The sequence below is a fragment of the Schistocerca cancellata genome, chromosome 1, assembly GCF_023864275.1.
Source record: "Schistocerca cancellata isolate TAMUIC-IGC-003103 chromosome 1, iqSchCanc2.1, whole genome shotgun sequence".
NCBI lineage: Eukaryota > Metazoa > Arthropoda > Insecta > Orthoptera > Acrididae > Schistocerca > Schistocerca cancellata.
In genome coordinates this window covers 139759838-139780703 of record NC_064626.1, presented here as the reverse complement: position 1 = coordinate 139780703, position 20866 = coordinate 139759838, and the positions used below count along the sequence as shown (strand labels likewise).

Here is a 20866-nt window from a genome sequence, read left to right as displayed (position 1 = left end):
AGTCTCGTGGACGAATAGCGCGAGCTGGGTTTCACATGACCGTCTTTTTCGAAACCCATGCTGATTCCTACAGAGTAGATTTCTAGTCTCCAGAAAAGTCATTATACTCGAACATAATACGTGTTCCAAAATTCTACAACTGTTCGACGTTAGAAATATAGGTCTATAGTTTTGCACATCTGTTCGACGTCCCTTCTTGAAAACGGGGTTGACCTGTGTCCTTTTCCAATCCTTTGGAACGCTACGCTCTTCTAGAGACCTACAGTACACCGCTGCAAGAAGGGGGGCAAGTTCCTTCGCGTACTCTGTGTAAAATCGAACTGGTATCCCATCAGGCCCAGAGGCCTTTCCTCTTTTGAGCGATTTTAATTGTTTCTCTATCCCTCTGTCGTCTATTTCGATATCTACCATTTTGTCTTCTGTGCGACAATCTACAGAAGGAACTACAGTGCAGTCTTCCTCAGTGAAACAACTTTGGAAAAACACATTTAGTATTTCGGCCTTTAGTCTGTCATCCTCTGTTTCAGTACCATTTTGGTCACAGAGTGTCTGGACATTTTGTTTTGATCCACCTACCGCTTTGACATAAGACCAAAATTTCTTAGGATTTTCTGCCAAGTCAGTACATAGAACTTTACTTTCGAATTCACTGAACGCCTCTCGCATAGCCCTCCTCACACTGCATTTCGCATCGCGTAATTTTTGTTTGTCTGCAAGGCTTTGACTATGTTTATATTTGCTGTGAAGTTCCCTTTGCTTCCGCAGCAGTTTCCTAACTCGGTTGTTGTACCACGGTGGCTCTTTTCCATCTCTTACGATCTTGCTTGGCACATACTCATCTAACGCATATTGTACGATGGTCTGAACTTTGTCCACTGATCCTCAACACTATCTGTACTTGAGACAAAACTTTTGTGTTGAGCCAACAGGTACTCTGAAATCTGCTTTTTGTCACTTTTTCTAAACAGAAAAATCTTCCTACCCTTTTTAATATTTCTATTTACGGCTGAAATCATCGATGCCGTAACCACTTTATGATCGCTGATTCCCTGTTCTGCGTTAACTTTTCAAATAGTTCGGGTCTGTCTGTCACCAGAAGGTCTAATATGTTATCGCCACGAGTCGGTTCTCTGTTTAACTGCTCAAGGTAGTTTTCAGATAAAGCACTTAAAAAATTTCACTGGATTCTTTGTCCCTGCCTCCCGTTATGAACGTTTGAGTCTCCCAGTCTATATCCGGCAAATTAAAATCTCCACCCAGAACTATAACATGGTGGGGAAATCTACTCGAAATATTTTCCAAATTATCCTTCAGGTGCTCAGCCACAACAGCTGTTGAGCCAGGGGGCCTATAGAGACATCCAATTACCATGTCTGAGCCTGTTTTAACCGTGACCTTCACCCAAATCATTTCACATTTCGGATCTCCGTCAATTTCCTTCGATACTATTGCACTTCTTATCGCTATAAACACGCCTCCCCTTTCACTGTCCAGCCTGTCTCTGCAGTATACATTCTGTCATGCAGTGAAACGTACTAACATCGGTAGAACATTACGGAGGAAATCAGCATACATTGCACCATTTAGATTTCCATCTATAAAATGGGGGCCAATTATCCTTCCTCCCATAGTGCTGCACCATACATTAACCCGCCAAGGTCGCTGATGTTCCACTTGTCGCAGCCATCGTGGATTTTTCGTTGCCCAATAGTGCATATTATGCTGGTTTACGTTACCGCTGTTGGTGAATGACGCTTCGTCGCTAAATAGAACTCGTGCAAAAAATCTGTCATCGTCCCGTAATTACTCTTGTGCCCAGTGGCAGAACTGTACACGACGTTCAAAGTCGTCGCCATGCAATTCCTGGTGCACAGAAATATGGTACGGGTGCAATCGATGTTAATGTAGCATTCTCAACACCAACGTTTTTGAGATTCCCGATTCTCGCGCAATTTGTCTGCTACTGATGTGCGGGTTAGTCGCGACAGCAGCTAAAACACCTACTTGGGTATCCTCATTTGTTGCAGGTCGTGGTTGACGTTTCACATTTGGCTGAACACTTCCTGTTTCCTTAAATAACGTAACTATCCGGCGAACGGTCCGGACACTTGGATGATGTCGTCCAGGATACCGAGCAGCATACATAGCACACGCCCGTTGGGCATTTTGATCTCAATAGCCATGCATCGACACGATATCGACCTTTTCCGCAGATGGTAAACGGTCCATTTTAACACGGGTAATGTATCACGAAGCAAATACCGTCCGCACTGGCGCACAGCGCCATCTATCACAAAGCGAAAAAAGTGGTCCAACTAAAACATTCATATTTCTTTACATACTACACGAATATGTAATAAAAATGGGGGTTACTATTTTAAAAAAACGCAGTTGATATCTGTTTGACCTATGGCAGCGTCATCTAGCGGGCCAACCATAGCGCCATCTGGTTCCCCCCTTCAAGCTAGGCGAGTTTCGTTCTTTGTAGTTTTTTCGTTTGATGCTTATTTCGTGAGATACACTCCTGGAAATGGAAAAAAGAACACATTGACACCGGTGTGTCAGACCCACCATACTTGCTCCGGACACTGCGAAAGGGCTGTACAAGCAATGATCACACGCACGGCACAGCGGACACACCAGGAACCGCGGTGTTGGCCGTCGAATGGCGCTAGCTGCGCAGCATTTGTGCACCGCCGCCGTCAGTGTCAGCCAGTTTACCGTGGCATACGGAGCTCCATCGCAGTCTTTAACACTGGTAGCATGCCGCGACAGCGTGGACGTGAACCGTATGTGCAGTTGACGGACTTTGAGCGAGGGCGTATAGTGGGCATGCGGGAGGCCGGGTGGACGTACCGCCGAATTGCTCAACACGTGGGGCGTGAGGTCTCCACAGTACATCGATGTTGTCGCCAGTGGTCGGCGGAAGGTGCACGTGCCCGTCGACCTGCGACCGGACCGCAGCGACGCACGGATGCACGCCAAGACCGTAGGATCCTACGCAGTGCCGTAGGGGACCGCACCGCCACTTCCCAGCAAATTAGGGACACTGTTGCTCCTGGGGTATCGGCGAGGACCATTCGCAACCGTCTCCATGAAGCTGGGCTACGGTCCCGCACACCGTTAGGCCGTCTTCCGCTCACGCCCGAACATCGTGCAGCCCGCCTCCAGTGGTGTCGCGACAGGCGTGAATGGAGGGACGAATGGAGACGTGTCGTCTTCAGCGATGAGAGTCGCTTCTGCCTTGGTGCCAATGATGGTCGTATGCGTGTTTGGCGCCGTGCAGGTGAGCGCCACAATCAGGACTGCATACGACCGAGGCACACAGGGCCAACACCCGGCATCATGGTGTGGGGAGCGATCTCCTACACTGGCCGTACACCACTGGTGATCGTCGAGGGGACACTGAATAGTGCACGGTACATCCAAACCGTCATCGAACCCATCGTTCTACCATTCCTAGACCGGCAAGGGAACTTGCTGTTCCAACAGGACAATGTACGTCCGCATGTATCCCGTGCCACCCAACGTGCTCTAGAAGGTGTAAGTCAAGTACCCTGGCCAGCAAGATCTCCGGATCTGTCCCCCATTGAGCATGTTTGGGACTGGATGAAGCGTCGTCTCACGCGGTCTGCACGTCCAGCACGAACGCTGGTCCAACTGAGGCGCCAGGTGGAAATGGCATGGCAAGCCGATCCACAGGACTACATCCAGCATCTCTACGATCGTCTCCATGGGAGAATAGCAGCCTGCATTGCTGCGAAAGGTGGATATACACTGTACTAGTGCCGACATTGTGCATGCTCTGTTGCCTGTGTGTATGTGCCTGTGGTTCTGTCAGTGTGATCATGTGATGTATCTGACCCCAGGAATGTGTCAATAAAGTTTCCCCTTCCTGGGACAATGAATTCACGGTGTTCTTATTTCAATTTCCAGGAGTGTATATTATTATTTAAAAGAGAAAAAAGACCTGAAAATTCGAGGCTGAAAAGATGCCCTCCCCAGGAACTGGAAGCTTCTCAGTTCCATTGAGTGCAAGACAGTGCCACAGGTATTCATATAACTTCGAATTCTACACTCCAGTCATCATGGTTGCACAATAATGTGACAAACTTGAGAGGCGAGGAGTCCCTTCGTTTAGTCGTATGCCGTATTAAAAGTCGATTCTACCAACCAGTTTATGAGTGGGTTTTTGGGATTTCCCACGAGTGGCCCTGCACAACACTTAATCAAACTGAAAAATGCTGTTCTCAAAATACATCTTTCTAAACTTAAACAGAAATAAAGTGAAACACGAAAGTAATGCTTTAAAGCGTCGAGGCGTAAAATATTACAAGCAAACGAAGTGTATAAGTCTTTTTTTAAGTTTATGCCCCACTTCCAGAAGTCTTACGTTGCGTTTTTTGTTGGTTGATTTTGTTGATATTTAAAAGGATTTCTCATCCGATCTTAATTTTTTCCCATTTCATTTTCCATTACAACCTAATGTTTAGCGAATATGAATAAACTTTTTGTGAATATTTTCAACTTTATCTCACAATTCGTTGGCTCCCTGAATTTAATCTAATGACGACGTAATTTCAAATACTTGGCTCAAAAATGTGGAATCCATATTCGTATTAATAATTTGAAAAGATACAAACTGCATATACTATTGAAGCATACTTACTGTTAAATACCAAAGTAAGCTATCTTAAAAATAGTAATGGATAACTCTCATTCATTAGATATAAAATAATTTTTGTGCACTTTGTGTCAGATTTAGACCTTGGAACACTACACGTCTTCAAGCTCTCCGGTTCAGCTATAGCGAAACTAGCTGTTTAGCATCTTGAAGTCTCTTGTAAATATTTGGGCAAACGTTCGAGAGCTAATCACTAAAATTTTCTAAGTGCTCCTTCTGTGTTGCAGCTCTTTTCGAAGTTGATTATGGTGCTTTGTTCATCAGCAAAGAACAAATTTTTTGTTTAATCAGTTCAAAATGGAAGGTCATTTGTGTGTAGAAAGAACAGGAGTGGCCCCAGAATTCAACCCTGTGGAACGCCAATATTGATTTGTCCCAACTCAGAAGAATATTCGTTATGGGAGCTGCGTGAGCTATCTAACACGACCCTTTGCTGCTTATCAGTTGAATACGATGTGAATCACTCACTGCATCGCGAAACCACGAACTCCAAATGTCTCCAAAAGAATGTTGTGATTTTACAGCCAGATGCCTTAGACAGATAACAGAAAAACCCTGTAGGTAGGAGATGTTAATGTCATACGTGACAACAGGTTGACCGTGTTATCACTAGTGTAGTAGACGTGGTGCCTCAGAAAACATGATACCGTGGATGAATGAGAGGTGTACGTCTACACTACGGCCCGACCCCTCTGCTTACCGGCACGGAGTGTCCGGGAATGGGGCCCTTCGGGAGGGCCGCGACGGCGGAGTCGGCGGCCGGGGACCACTTGCCGGGGGCGGTGGAGGCGGCGGAGGCGGCGCGGAGGCAGCCCGGGAAGCGGCCGGCGCGGGGGCCGAGCACGGCGGCCGCTACCAGTGAGATGGCGCCCGCCAGCATGTGCACGGCGCCGCTGCCCGCGAAGTCGCGGTAGCCCAGCCGCTGCAGCCAGCCCTGCTCCGTCCACACCCAGTGCGACACCACCGGGTACAGGAAGCCTGCGGGCAACAGCTACATTCTGCACACACTCGCACGGAATAACTCTGAAAGGCATGGCAGACGAGAGCAGTGTGCCAACTCTCCACGGCGTCCTGATAAAAGTCTCAATGAGGCCAGATATCCTTTGGCTTCCTTGGGTTTTTCCTCCCTTTTCGTTTTTGCCGACGTCTCCAAGTGCACAGGCTATAAAGCTGCTGATTACAGGTGCCCACAGTGGTCTCAGTACGATCCTATATACCTATTGATACCAACCTACTGTCATATTACAGTCGTCAACGAAATTGGAAGTTTCCATCTGGCGCCGACAGTGGTCGCACAAGACCTGGCGGACCCAATGGTGCTTGCCTGTTGAGCCAGGCCTCCAGCGGCTGAGGACTACGTGTGCTCTCTGCCGCTGTGATATAGGACGGCTGGCAGCAGCCACTCAGCCCTATTGCACTTGGCGCTTCATCGCTACAACACCATCATTCAGGCTTTGTACAGAGAGCCTCATCGTAGTTGCTACTGTATGAGCTGCACTCTAATTCTTGCTGTATTCTCTGTAATGAGTCTTCTTTCGCTTGGAGAATTACAGGGCGACACTTATTGAACTTTATGGTATAAAATCGTCATAACCTCTGAACGGTTTGCATTAGCATTTTCAAACTGCATGGTTGGCCGTGTGGCATGATGGGTCTGGTACCGTGCCCCGCGGAGTTTGAATCTCCGCCAGACGTCATGGACGTCGAAGACCCCTGGAGGTCTCTGCACCTTTGCGCCGTAAGCCGTGGCGGCGCGCGCCTCCTGGCCTACATTCGGTGTGAGGGCGCCACAGTGGAACACGTGGTCCCAGCGGCCAATAGCGGCGGCCCGATCATGTTTCTAAGCGCCGGCCTCTCGCTCAGCCGCCCAGTCTAATCTTGCGTACGTCTCTGGACGTATCGCCTCGCCTTAGACAGCGTATTTACTTTCTTGTTCTGTGTACGAGTGGACGTGGTTGTCTAATATTGATTGGTTGGTTTGGGGAAGGAGACCAGACAGCGTGGTCATCGGTCTCATCGGATTAGGGAAGGATGGGGAAAGAGGTCGGCCGTGCCCTTTCAGAGGAACCATCCCGGCATTTGCCTGGAGGGATTTAGGGAAATAACGGAAAACCTAAATCAGGAGGGCCGGACGCGGGATTGAACCGTCGTGGTTGTCTAGTTAGGTTTTCTTGTCACTCCATTGTTTCGATCTTGTTGTTCGTGAGGTCCTTCGTTGGTCGTGTTCGTCTCTCCCGTTTGTGTTGTTGTTCGCGGGCCGCTCCGTGGGTCCCGCCGCGCTTTCCGTCAATTCAACCCCGCGACCGTTCCGGTCGCAGTTACAACAATGGGAATTAGTATGCGCGTATGGTTTGGTTTAGCGACAAAGCCCACTTTCATTTGGATGGGTTCGTCAGTAACCAAAACTGGCGCATATGGGGGACTGAGAACCCGCATTTCGTGATCGAGAAGCCTTACACCATCAACGGGTGACTGTGCGGCGTGCAATGTCCAGTCAAGGAATATTCGCTGCGGTTTTCCATGATAGCACAATATCGAGCGGTACGTGAAGGTTTTGGAAGATGATTTCGTCCCCATTATCCAAAGTGACCCTGATTTCGACAAGATGTGGTTCATCCAAGACAGAGCTCGACCTCATAAAAGCAGGAGAGTGTTAAGTGACCTGGAGTAGCACTTTGGGGACCGCATTCTGGCTCTGGGCTACCCAGAGGCCACTGGCCTGGGCGTCGATTAGCCGCCTTATTCTTCGGATCTGAACAAATGCGAGTCCTTTTTGTGGGGCAGTATTAAAGACAAGCTGTACAGCAATAAGACCAAAACCATTGCTGAGCTGAAAACAACTCTTCACGAGGTCATCGACAGCATCGATGTTCCGACACTTCAGCGGATCATGCAGAATTTCGCTATTGGTCTGTGCCACATCGTCGCCAATGATGGCAGGCATATCGAACATGTCATACACCAAATCTGAATATCTGTAGCGACGTTTACATGTTGAATAAAGTGTGTGCGCGCCGTAGTTTGTAACTGATTACGTTTTTTCCCATATAGTTCAATAATTGTCAACCTGTACTAGCTAGGTAACTCTTCTGTTCACTGTGTTATCTTGTTCACTAACAGTTTGTGTTCCTGTCCATCTTTCCTATGACAGTTGCCGCACCACTTTGTCGCCCACTTCTCCTTACCGTTGTATACGATGTCACACACAGCACGACGTTTTTGAGATCTACCTGTAAACAGCGAAGAAGCAGTAAAGGAAACTGAGTAGAAATTTAGAAGGGGATTAAAGTGCACGGAGAAGAAACAAAAAAGAAATTGATGTTTGTCTGTGACATTGTAACTGTGTCCAAGACAACAGTGGACTTTCAAGGGCAGTTGAACAGAAAGGATAGTGTTTTGAAAATTTTTTAGATATCCTCTTGCACTCTTACAAGGACACCCTTGAGTGCGACGACGCAAGAAATCCCAGTGATGTTTACGGCATTTGACGCCCCACGTATTCTCTGTGATGCAACCACAATATTGGCTGCTGATGGCAATAGTGGGCGGGACGGGAGGTATGCAGTAATGAGCACAGAATGAGGCTACGGAGCGTAGCTGAACTGCTTAGTCAAGGAGTAACTCACAACAGTGCTAGTGGTGCTGATACAAAGCAGAGCAATGGCAACAATAAACAAACGTTACATTATATATATATATATATATATATATATATATATATATATATATATATATATATATATATATATATACAGGGTGTTTCAAAAATGACCGGTATATTTGAAACGGCAATAAAAACTAAACGAGCAGCGATAGAAATACACCGTTTGTTGCAATATGCTTGGGACAACAGTACATTTTCAGGCTGACAAACTTTCGAAATTACAGTAGTTACAAGTTTCAACAACAGATGGCGCTGCAAGTGATGTGAAAGATATAGAAGACAACGCAGTCTGTGGGTGCGCCATTCTGTACGTCGTCTTTCTGCTGTAAGCGTGTGCTGTTCACAACGTGCAAGTGTGCTGTAGACAACATGGTTTATTCCTTAGAACAGAGGATTTTTCTGGTGTTGGAATTCCACCGCCTATAACACAGTGTTGTTGCAACAAGACGAAGTTTTCAACGGAGGTTTAATGTAACCAAAGGACCGAAAAGCGATACAATAAAGGATCTGTTTGAAAAATTTCAACAGACTGGGAACGTGACGGATGAACGTGCTGGAAAGGTAGGGTGACCGCGTACGGCAACCACAGAGGGCAACGCGCAGCTAGTGCAGCAGGTGATCCAACAGCGGCCTCGGGTTTCCGTTCGCCGTGTTGCAGCTGCGGTCCAAATGACGCCAACGTCCACGTATCGTCTCATGCGCCAGAGTTTACACCTCTATCCATACAAAATTCAAACGCGGCAACCCCTCAGCGCCGCTACCATTGCTGCACGAGAGACATTCGCTAACGATATAGTGCACAGGATTGATGACGGCGATATGCATGTGGGCAGCATTTGGTTTACTTACGAAGCTTATTTTTACCTGGACGGCTTCGTCAATAAACAGAACTGGCGCATATGGGGAACCGAAAAGCCCCATGTTGCAGTCCCATCGTCCCTGCATCCTCAAAAAGTACTGGTCTGGGCCGCCATTTCTTCCAAAGGAATCATTGGCCCATTTTTCAGATCCGAAACGATTACTGCATCACGCTATCTGGACATTCTTCGTGAATTTGTGGCGGTTCAAACTGCCTTAGACGACACTGCGAACACCTCGTGGTTTATGCAAGATGGTGCCCGGCCACATCGCACGGCCGACGTCTTTAATTTCCTGAATGAATATTTTGATGATCGTGTGATTGCTTTGGGCTATCCGAAACATACAGGAGGCGGCGTGGATTGGCCTCCCTATTCGCCAGACATGAACCCCTGTGACTTCTTTCTGTGGGGACACTTGAAAGACCAGGTGTACCGCCAGAATCCTGAAACAATTGAACAGCTGAAGCAGTACATCTCATCTGCATGTGAAGCCATTCCGCCAGACACGTTGTCAAAGGTTTCGGGTAATTTCATTCAGAGACTACGCCATATTATTGCTACGCATGGTGGATATGTGGAAAATATCGTACTATAAAGTTTCCCAGACCGCAGCGCCATCTGTTGTTGAAAATTGTAACTACTGTAATTTCGAAAGTTTGTCTGCCTGAAAATGTACTGTTGTCCCAAGCATATTGCAACAAACGGTGTATTTCTATCGCTGCTCGTTTAGTTTTTATTGCCATTTCAAATATACCGGTCATTTTTGAAACACCCTGTATACACACACACACACACACACACACACACACACACACACATATATATATATATATATATATATATATATATATATATATATATATATATATTTTCTGAAGTTGAAATTTCGTCAAAAAGGAACCCAAGGAAATTCGCAGAGCCAGAATGAAGTGGCAGATGAAATATTAACGATCCAGCAAGATGAATCAGTGTAATATGCGGTGCTGTATACGCTCGACTGTGCAGATAATGCACGTGAGGAGTACAATGGTGACGATATGTACTTAACAAGTGAAAGTGATGTAGAAACAGGTGTCGAGCCACATAGGAAGACCGAGCGAGGTGGCACAATGTTTATCAAACTGGACTCGCAATCGGGAGGACGACGGTTCAAATCCACGTTCGGCCACTCAGATTTAGGTCTTCCGTGTTTTCCCTAAGACGCTCCAGGCTAATGCCGGGATGGTTCCTTTGGAAAGGCACGGCCGATTTCCTTCCCCACCCTTGACACAGTCTGACCTTGTGCTCCATCTCTAATGACCTCGTTGTCGACGGGGTGCTAAACCCAATCTTACTTCCTCCCTTCAGGATAGGGAGCCACGACTACCGCTCCAGTGGAACGTAGTGAAGTACTATCGTCGTCCAAGGAGCTGGTACTACACATAATTACGTATACGGATAATCGTCATAAGGATTTAAAAAAAAAAAGACAAAAAACAAAAACAAACACTTATGAACGGATTTCGAATAAGTTCACTGCAATATGAAGGTGTAGTACATAAGAAAAACTACGGATATTCAACGTAGGAAACGGCGCAATTGTTATAAAAACTGTGTTTGTGAGTTTAAGGATGAGAGATACGATTTACAGGATGTGCATGACAAAGTGACCCACTACGTTATGCACATCAAATTGCGCGCAAGGGAAGCAGCGGATCGTTGTAGAACTTCAAACAATGCTACAGAACTGGAAGACGTAAGATAACGAAACTTCAGACAAAGCGTCAACTTGACGACGGACAGTAAACTGCGAAATGGGCCCGAAAATTTGTGCATGAGATAAACAAACTTATCCCATCGTTCAGAAAGGAATTTGTTTTCAACTCCGACCAGTCGGATTTCGAACGGTAAATGCATGTGAAAAGAGCCCTGCAAATTATAGGTACCAATAGAGTCGAACCAAGATCAACTAACATCAGTGCCGTAACGCATTTGTATACAGTTATGCCCACTGTTAATCTAAGTGATAAAATTCGCTGCAAAGTTATTTATTGTGCTGCGAGAAGTTGGGGATGCTCTACCCCCTACGATTCGTTCTCGTGCGCGAGATCTTGTAAGGGCAGTAAGGGAATATTTACGTCACAGCAAGAAAAAGTAGAAAAATGGGCGTAAGAGAACTACAACTGTGGCATGACCACTGCTTTTGGCTGATAGCTGGTCAAAATAATCTGCTTTTGCTTGATTCCTGGTCTGCGTATAAAAATTATACTCCTTTAGAGCAAGCTATCCCTCCTGAAAAGTGTGTCACATTGCAATTCGTACCACCTGGAACCACTGGACAAATTCAACCTCTGGACGTTTGTTTTTACCGTGCCTATAAAACATTATTCCACTGTCAGCAGCTACGGCTTAAAGGAAAGCCAGTTTCACGATAAGCTCGACGACAGACGGTTTCGCATTCAGTTGTACGTCATCACATTCTATCAGTTCGCATCATCCCGTTACACAAATATGATTCTAAATGCTTTCATTATGAATGGATACCTAGCTGAATGTTCTGTGCGGTTTTTAACTGCTAAGGAGTTCGTCTTCGATCTTCACGGTGCGAACCTTCGTGCCATTCTTCATTCGGTGTTCATGTTGGTTATTGGTTTATTTCTTGAATGTCGACGATGTCCATTTTGTGAAAAGTAATACATACGTTCCGTAGAACGTTGATCTTTGCACCTCGCATAGACTCATTTTCTGTCTCCCCCCTGATGCACATGGTGAGTTATTAGCAACTACTATTTTCCTGTCCTGATTGTTAACACTACGCTTTCAAATGAACCTTACAGAGGACTGAACATGCGACCTCGCTCTCAAAGGGTCCCTTGTTACACCACCAGCTAACTAAGACTTAACTGTTTGAAGCTCATTACCATCTGTCACGAAAATCGTCCTTGAATATTAAACAAACCTTATTCCCGCAGACAAATTGTAAAAACGTTTATGGGCAAATTTTACCTCAAAATTTTCTGAATTTTGAAAGCGTAAAATTAACAATCAAATCGTTTTGTTTCTGTGACCTTCTTACTAAGTGACTACTGTGCTGAGAAAGCCGTCCTCTCAAGGGACGTAAAATCGCGAATGAACATTAAGATGGTGACGTCACAGCGTGAAATTCCATGTCCCACTACACTGCAGAGGGTGACGCAAAGAATCTGGCATGTCAGATTTTTGACTCGTGGAGAGGAACGTAGAAAGTGAGATGCGACATCGTTTTACGTTACAAGCAGAACACAGCAGCCGAAATGTTGTATGGCGCTAAACACCGTATTGGATGGATTTGCTTTCTCGTAGAGTACGTAGTGTGAATATAAGCTGTTTCAAAGCATCAGAAAATTGAGGCACTGTCGAAACCGCTTCATTTTAGCTACGATGGGTTATAATAAAATGACGGGAAAGTACACGTCGGTATTAAAAGCTTACTGTAGTTTATGTTTTTTAGTGCTACGGAAGTATCCAGTTTCATTGCTACGGCGCAATAATGATCTATCAAAAGCGCGTCTTTTTGGTACAATTTGCATATTAACTAATGACGTATGTTGGTGCAATTTCTAACAGTGTATGACAGACTAGGAAAGCTAGTTTCTCTGTTGAAGCTGTAGCGCCCGCATCTCGTGGTCGTGCGGTAGCGTTCTCGCTTCCCACGCCCGGGTTCCCGGGTTCGATTCCCGGCGGGGTCAGGGATTTTCTCTGCCTCGTGATGGCTGGGTGTTGTGTGCTGTCCTTAGGTTAGTTAGGTTTAAGTAGTTCTAAGTTCTAGGGGACTGATGACCATCGCTGTTAAGTCCCATAGTGCTCAGAGCCATTTTTTGAAGCTGTAGTGCAGAAGATAGTGCCGTGGGTTATAAATTGCGAAAACAGAAGGAGCAGGTTCGAGTCCACCTTCTTCCAACTTGTTTTTTCACTTTTAGTTTTCTAAAAGATCTTGGGTCTTTTGTTATTAGCTTAATAGAAGTATTGTCTCAAAAATCGATGTTATTTATTATAAATCCTCCTGATAGATGATGCATAAATATTCAGTTAGACCCTGATAAGATTTCAACGTGGTGCAGAGATTGGCAACTTGCTCTAAATGTTCATAAATGTAAAAATTTGCACATAACAAAACGAAAAAGCGTGGTATCCTATGACTACAATATCAATGAGTCGGCCAAATCAGAAATACCTAGGTGTAGCACTTTGTAGGGATTTGAAATGGAATAATCACATAAGTGCAGTCGTGGGTAAACCGGGTGGTAGACTTTGGTTTAGTGGTAGAATACTGGGAAAGTGCAATCAGTCTACAAAAGAGATCGCTTACAAATCACTCGTACCATCGGTTCTAGAATATTGCTCAAATGTGTGGGACCCGTACCAGATAGCATTAATACAGGATATTGATCGTATACAGAGAAGGGCAGCACAAATGATCACAGGTATGTTTAATCCAAAGGAGAGCGTCACGGATATACTGAACTGGAAGACTCTTTAAGATAGGCGTAAACTGTCCCATGAAAGTCTATTAGCAAAGTTTCAAGAAACGGCTTTAAATGATGGCTCTAGGATATGCTACAATCACCTAGGTATCGCTCACATAGGGATCGTGAGGATAAGATAAGAATAGTAACTGCGCGCACAGAGGCATTCCAACCATCATTCTTCCTGCACTCCATACACGTGAATTGAACAGGAAGAAACCCTCATAACTGGTACAATGGGGCGTTCCCTCTGCCATGCACCTCACGGTGGATTGCAGAGTATATATGTACATGTAGATAAGTAATGTATTTGCTGCAATTCTTGTTGCAAACGCGAACGTCTGCAACATTTCCCCAGTGGCCAGAAATCTTAACGTGACTGCTAGTTTACGTCTGCAAGTTTTTACTATTATAAAACATTTTGTAAACTAAATACACCTATCTCGAAGTTTATGGACTGCTCATATTTTTATCTTGCCTGTAAATATGCGTTTCAGTGATGGTGAGCAATTTCTAAAACAATCGCCTCTTCCATACGGATGAAATAACGAAACTAATCTCGATCTTGAAATCTATATGATGAAGTACGTTTTTTCAGAGTGTTGGTAGTCAGTGCAACATCGAGGATTGGATGTTAGGCATGCATATACTGACATTTGACACTTCGCCTTAACTACACTCCTGGAAATGGAAAAAAGAACACATTGACACCGGTGTGTCAGACCCACCATACTTGCTCCGGACACTGCGAGAGGGCTGTACAAGCAATGATCACACGCACGGCACAGCGGACACACCAGGAACCGCGGTGTTGGCCGTCGAATGGCGCTAGCTGCGCTGCATTTGTGCACCGCCGCCGTCAGTGTAAGCCAGTTTGCCGTGGCATACGGAGCTCCATCGCAGTCTTTAACACTGGTAGCATGCCGCGACAGCGTGGACGTGAACCGTATGTACAGTTGACGGACTTTGAGCGAGGGCGTATAGTGGGCATGCGGGAGGCCGGGTGGACGTACCGCCGAATTGCTCAACACGTGGGGCGTGAGGTCTCCACAGTACATCGATGTTGTCGCCAGTGGTCGGCGGAAGGTGCACGTGCCCGTCGACCTGGGACCGGACCGCAGCGACGCACGGATGCACGCCAAGACCATAGGATCCTACGCAGTGCCGTAGGGGACCGCACCGCCACTTCCCAGCAAATTAGGGACACTGTTGCTCCTGGGGTATCGGCGAGGACCATTCGCAACCGTCTCCATGAAGCTGGGCTACGGTCCCGCACACCGTTAGGCCGTCTTCCGCTCACGCCCCAACATCGTGCAGCCCGCCTCCAGTGGTGTCGCGACAGGCGTGAATGGAGGGACGAATGGAGACGTGTCGTCTTCAGCGATGAGAGTCGCTTCTGCCTTGGTGCCAATGATGGTCGTATGCGTGTTTGGCGCCGTGCAGGTGAGCGCCACAATCAGGACTGCATACGACCGAGGCACACAGGGCCAACACCCGGCATCATGGTGTGGGGAGCGATCTCCTACACTGGCCGTACACCACTGGTGATCGTCGAGGGGACACTGAATAGTGCACGGTACATCCAAACCGTCATCGAACCCATCGTTCTACCATTCCTAGACCGGCAAGGGAACTTGCTGTTCCAACAGGACAATGTACGTCCGCATGTATCCCGTGCCACCCAACGTGCTCTAGAAGGTGTAAGTCAACTACCCTGGCCAGCAAGATCTCCGGATCTGTCCCCCATTGAGCATGTTTGGGACTGGATGAAGCGTCGTCTCCCGTGGTCTGCACGTCCAGCACGAACGCTGGTCCAACTGAGGCGCCAGGTGGAAATGGCATGGCAAGCCGTTCCACAGGACTACATCCAGCATCTCTACGATCGTCTCCATGGGAGAATAGCAGCCTGCATTGCTGCGAAAGGTGGATATACACTGTACTGGTGCCGATATTGTGCATGCTCTGTTGCCTGTGTCTATGTGCCTGTGGTTCTGTCAGTGTGATCATGTGATGTATGTGACCCCAGGAAAGTGTCAATAAAGTTTCCCCTTCCTGGGACAATGAATTCACGGTGTTCTTATTTCAATTTCCAGGAGTGTATATTCAATTTAAAACCGAAAATGGGAGGAAAATTCAACTGAGTTAACGAATAACTTCTACTAGTTTGTATCTCAGACTGCTGTGCAGCATTATATAGTGTTCCTCTGCCAGAAATTTGCTGTTGAAGTAATCGGCGAGTCCAGAGTGTCCTATGTGATTCTCCTCGTTCTTCTTCGACAGTCGCTAACAGAACCAATACACCTGCAGTACTGGCCATCAAAATTGCTACACCAAGAAGAAATGCAGATGATAAACGGGTATTCATTGGACAAATATATTATACTAGAACTGACATGTGATTACATTTTCACGCAATTTCGGTGCATAGATCCTGAGAAATCAGTACCCAGAACAACCACCTCTGGCCGTAATAACGGCCTTGATACGCCTGGGCATTGAGTCTAACAGAGCTTGGATGGCGTGTACAGGTACAGCTGCCCATGCAGCTTCAACACGATACCACAGTTCATCAAGAGTAGTGACTGGCATATTGTGACGAGCCAGCTGCTCGGCCACCATTCACCGGACATTTGCAATTGGTGAGAGATCTGGAGAATGTGCTGGCCAAGGCAGCAGTCGAACATTTTCTGTGTCCAGAAAGGCCCGTACAGGACCTGCAACATGCGGTCGTGCATTATCCTGCTGAAATGTAGGGTTTCGCAGGGATCGAATGAAGGATAGAGCCACGGGTCGTAACACATCTGAAACGTAACATCCACTGTTCAAAGTGCCGCCAATGCGAACAAGAGGTGACCTAGACGTGTAACAAATGGCACCCCATACCATCACGCCGGGTGATACGCCAGTATGGCGATGACGAATACACGCTTCCAATGTGCGTTCACAACTTAATCATAGCTAATACTTGGTTCAAGAATCATAAAAGAAGGTTGTATACCTGGAAGAATCCTGGAGATACTAAAAGGTATCAGATAGATTATATAATGGTAAGACAGAGATTTAGGAACCAGGTTTTAAATTGTAAGACATTTCCAGGAGCAGATGTGGATTCTGACCACAATCTATTGGTTATGAACTGCAGATTGAAACTGAAGAAACTGCAAAAAGGTGGGAATTTAAGGAGATGGGACCTGGATAAACTGAAAGAACCAGAGGTTGTAGAGAGTTTCAGGGAGAGCATAAGGGAACAATTGACAGAAATGGGGGAATGAAATATAGTAGAAGAAGAATGGGTAGCTCTGAGGGATGAAGTAGTGAAGGCAGCAGAAGGTCAAGTAGGTAAAAAGACGAGGGCTAATAGAAATCCTTGGGTAACAGAAGAAATATTGAATTTAATTGATGAAAGGAGAAAATATAAAAATGCAGTAAATGAAGCAGGCAAAAAGGAATACAAACGTCTCAAAAATGAGATCGACAGGAAGTGCAAAATGGCTAAGCAGGGATGGCTAGAGGACAAATGTAAGGATGTAGAGGCTTGTCTCACTAGGGGTAAGATAGATACTGCCTACAGGAAAATTAAAGAGACCTTTGGAGAGAAGAGAACCACTTGTATGAACATCAAGAGCTCAGATGGCAACCCAGTTCTAAGCAAAGAAGGGAAGGCAGAAAGGTGGGAGGAGTATATAGAGGGTTTATACAAGGGCGATGTACTTGAGGACAATATTATGGAAATGGAAGAGGATGTAGATGAAGATGAAATGGGAGATAAGATACTGCGTGAAGAGTTTGACAGAGCACTGAAAGACCTGAGTCGAAACAAGGCCCCGGGAGTAGACAACATTCCATTAGAACTACTGATGGCCTTGGGAGAGCCAGTCATGACAAAACTCTACCATCTGGTGAGGAAGATGTATGAAACAGGCGAAATACCCACAGACTTCAAGAAGAATATAATAATTCCAATCCCAAAGAAAGCAGGTGTTGACAGATGTGAAAATTACCGAACTATCAGTTTAATAAGTCACAGCTGCAAAATACTAACGCGAATTCTTTACAGACGAATGGAAAAACTGGTAGAAGCGGACCTCGGGGAAGATCAGTTTGGATTCCGTAGAAATATTGGAACACGTGAGGCAATACTAACCTTAAGACTTATCTTAGAAGAAAGATTAAGAAAAGGCAAACCTACATTTCTAGCATTTGTAGACTTAGAGAAAGCTTTTGACAACGTTAACTGGAATACTCTCTTTCAAATTCTGAAGGTGGCAGGGGTAAAATACAGGGAGCGAAAGGCTATTTACAATTTGTACAGAAACCAGATGGCAGTTATAAGAGTCGAGGGGCATGAAAGGGAAGCAGTGGTTGGGAAAGGAGTGAGACAGGGTTGTAGCCTCTCCCCGATGTTATTCAATCTGTATATTGAGCAAGCAGTAAAGGAAACAAAAGAAAAATTCGGAGTAGGTATTAAAATTCATGGAGAAGAAGTAAAAACTTTGAGGTTCGCCGATGACATTGTAATTCTGTCAGAGACAGCAAAGGACTTGGAAGAGCAGTTGAACGGAATGGACAGAGTCTTGAAAGGAGGATATAAGATGAACATCAACAAAAGCAAAACGAGGATAATGGAATGTAGTCAAATTAAATCGGGTGATGCTGAGGGGATTAGATTAGGAAATGAGACACTTAAAGTAGTAAAGGAGTTCTGCTATTTAGGGAGTAAAATAACTGATGATGGTCGAAGTAGAGAGGATATAAAATGTAGACTGGCAATGGCAAGGAAAGCGTTTCTGAAGAAGAGAAATTTGTTAACATCGAGTATAGATTTAAGTGTCAGGAAGTTGTTTCTGAAAGTATTGGTATGGAGTGTAGCCATGTATGGAAGTGAAACATGGACGATAACCAGTTTGGACAAGAAGAGAATAGAAGCTTTCGAAATGTGGTGCTACAGAAGAATGCTGAAGATAAGGTGGGTAGATCACGTAACTAATGAGGAGGTATTGAATAGGATTGGGGAGAAGAGAAGTTTGTGGCACAACTTGACTAGAAGAAGGGATCGGTTGGTAGGACATGTTTTGAGGCATCAAGGGATCACAAATTTAGCATTGGAGGGCAGTGTGGAGGGTAAAAATCGTAGAGGGAGACCAAGAGATGAATACACTAAGCAGATTCAGAAGGATGTAGGTTGCGGTAGGTACTGGGAGATGAAGAGGCTTGCACAGGATAGAGTAGCATGGAGAGCTGCATCAAACCAGTCTCAGGACTGAAGACCACAACAACAACATGTGCGTTCACCGCGATGTGGCCAAACACGGATGCGACCATCATGATGCTGTAAACAGAACCTGGATTCATCCGACAAAATGACGTTTTGCCATTCATGCACCCAGGTTCGTCGTTGAGTACACCATCGCAGGCGCTCCTGTCTGTGATGCAGCGTCAAGGGTAACCGCAGCCACGGTCTCCGATCTGACAGTCCATGCTGCTGCAAACGTCGTCGAACTGTTCGTGCAGATGGTTGTTGTCTTGCAAACGTCCCCATCTGTTGACTCAGGGATCGAGACGTGGCTGCACGATCCGTTACAGCTGTGCGGATAAGATGCCTGTCATCTTGACTGCTAGCGATTCGAGGCCGTTGGGATCCAGCACGGCGTTCCGTATTACCCTCCTGAACCCACCGCTTCCATATTCTGCTAACAGCCATTGGATCTCGACCAACGCGAGCAGCAATGTCGCAATACGATAAACCGACCTTTATCAAAGTCGGAAACGTGATGGTACGCACTTCTCCTCCTTACACGAGGCATCACAACAACGTTACACCAGGCAACGCTGGTCAACTGCTGTTTGTGTATGAGAAATCGGTTGGAAACTTTCCTCATGTCAGCACGTTGTAGGTGTCGCCACCGGCACCAACCTTGTGTGAATGCTCTGAAAAGCTTAACATTTGCATATCATAGCATCTTCTTCCTGTCGGTTAAATTTCGCGGCTTCGTGGTGTAGGAATTTTAATGGCCAGTAGTGTATTTTACGCTCGTACATTTTCGTAAAAATAGCGTGTGGTCTGCAGGGCAAATAAAACCGACATCTGCCGTTGGAGAGCGCTGAGAGCGCAAACTACGTTAACCAGCTCGTCCCGTGTGCCGGCGTGAGGTCGGGTGTCCCCTCCGTGTCCACGTTAACGTTAGCTGCCTCTTCCCTTGTGAGGACGACATAAGGATAAAATTTAGATCAAATTATAAACCTTAGTTATTGGATCCCTTTTCTCTCACTAGTCTCACTTGAAAGTCCAATTTACTAACGCTGACGAAATAACAAAAATTTTAAAAATCTGACGAAGTAAGATAATGGCGTAAGATGGCGAGAGGATATTTAAAATCTCACACGCGCGCATGCCTTGTGGGTTGAGTGGCTTTTCGAGGCCAATTTGAGGTCCTTTACCAGCCTGACAGACCACAAACTGTTTATCTCGATTTTCCGTACGACGCTGTGTTACATTGCAAACAGTTATTTTTTTACACCATATACAATTAGTATAGCTAAGGAAAGAGTTGCTTAGCGAGGACTTTTTCGGAATTCATGAGGGTCAAAACGGTATGCTAAACGGTTTCAGAAAAATCTGAGGTGAACACCTTAGATAACTGACATTGTACACGAGGTCTGTTCAAAAAAATCCCTGAACTTTGTCCACAAATCTTTTTTACACTATCCTTTTAGTTATCGTGCATGGTCTCCTTCGAAATACTCTCCTGATCAATTGATACACCGCTACCAAAGCCATTTCCACTTGCAGAAGCAGCTTGGTACGCCTCTTGCTGGATCGTGCAAAGCGCCGACTGCAAATTTTCTTTTATCTCGCTTATCGTTACAAAACTTCGTCCTTTGAACGGGGTTTTCAACTCTGGAAATATAAAAATGTTCGCAGGGATCCGGTCTCTAGAGTACGAAGGATGAGGCAGCACAGTGATTTCGTTTTTTGCGCGATAGTCACTCACCAATGTGAATGTGTTGGTGATTTATTGTGATGCAAGAGCCATGCATTCTCTCGCCACATCTCAGGCCGTATCCTTCTCACATTTTCTCGTTGGAGTCACAACACCTGCCTAAAACCACCGATTAACAGTTTGTCCTTGTGGCACGAATTCATTCCATTCCATATTTTTAGATTTCCAGAAGG

The 20866-nt window shown here is 45.8% G+C and overlaps 1 protein-coding gene across 1 annotated transcript in view; it reads right to left on the bottom strand.

Annotated features, from left to right (window-relative positions):
* The window catches only part of LOC126166925 (putative ammonium transporter 1), a 334629-nt gene that overhangs the window by 74218 nt on the left and 239545 nt on the right, over positions 1 to 20866 (bottom strand). Inside the window, exon 5 of the mRNA XM_049920442.1 lies at positions 5385 to 5662. Coding sequence (XP_049776399.1) covers positions 5385 to 5662 — 278 coding nt within the window. The remainder of the gene's footprint in view (positions 1 to 5384; positions 5663 to 20866) is intronic.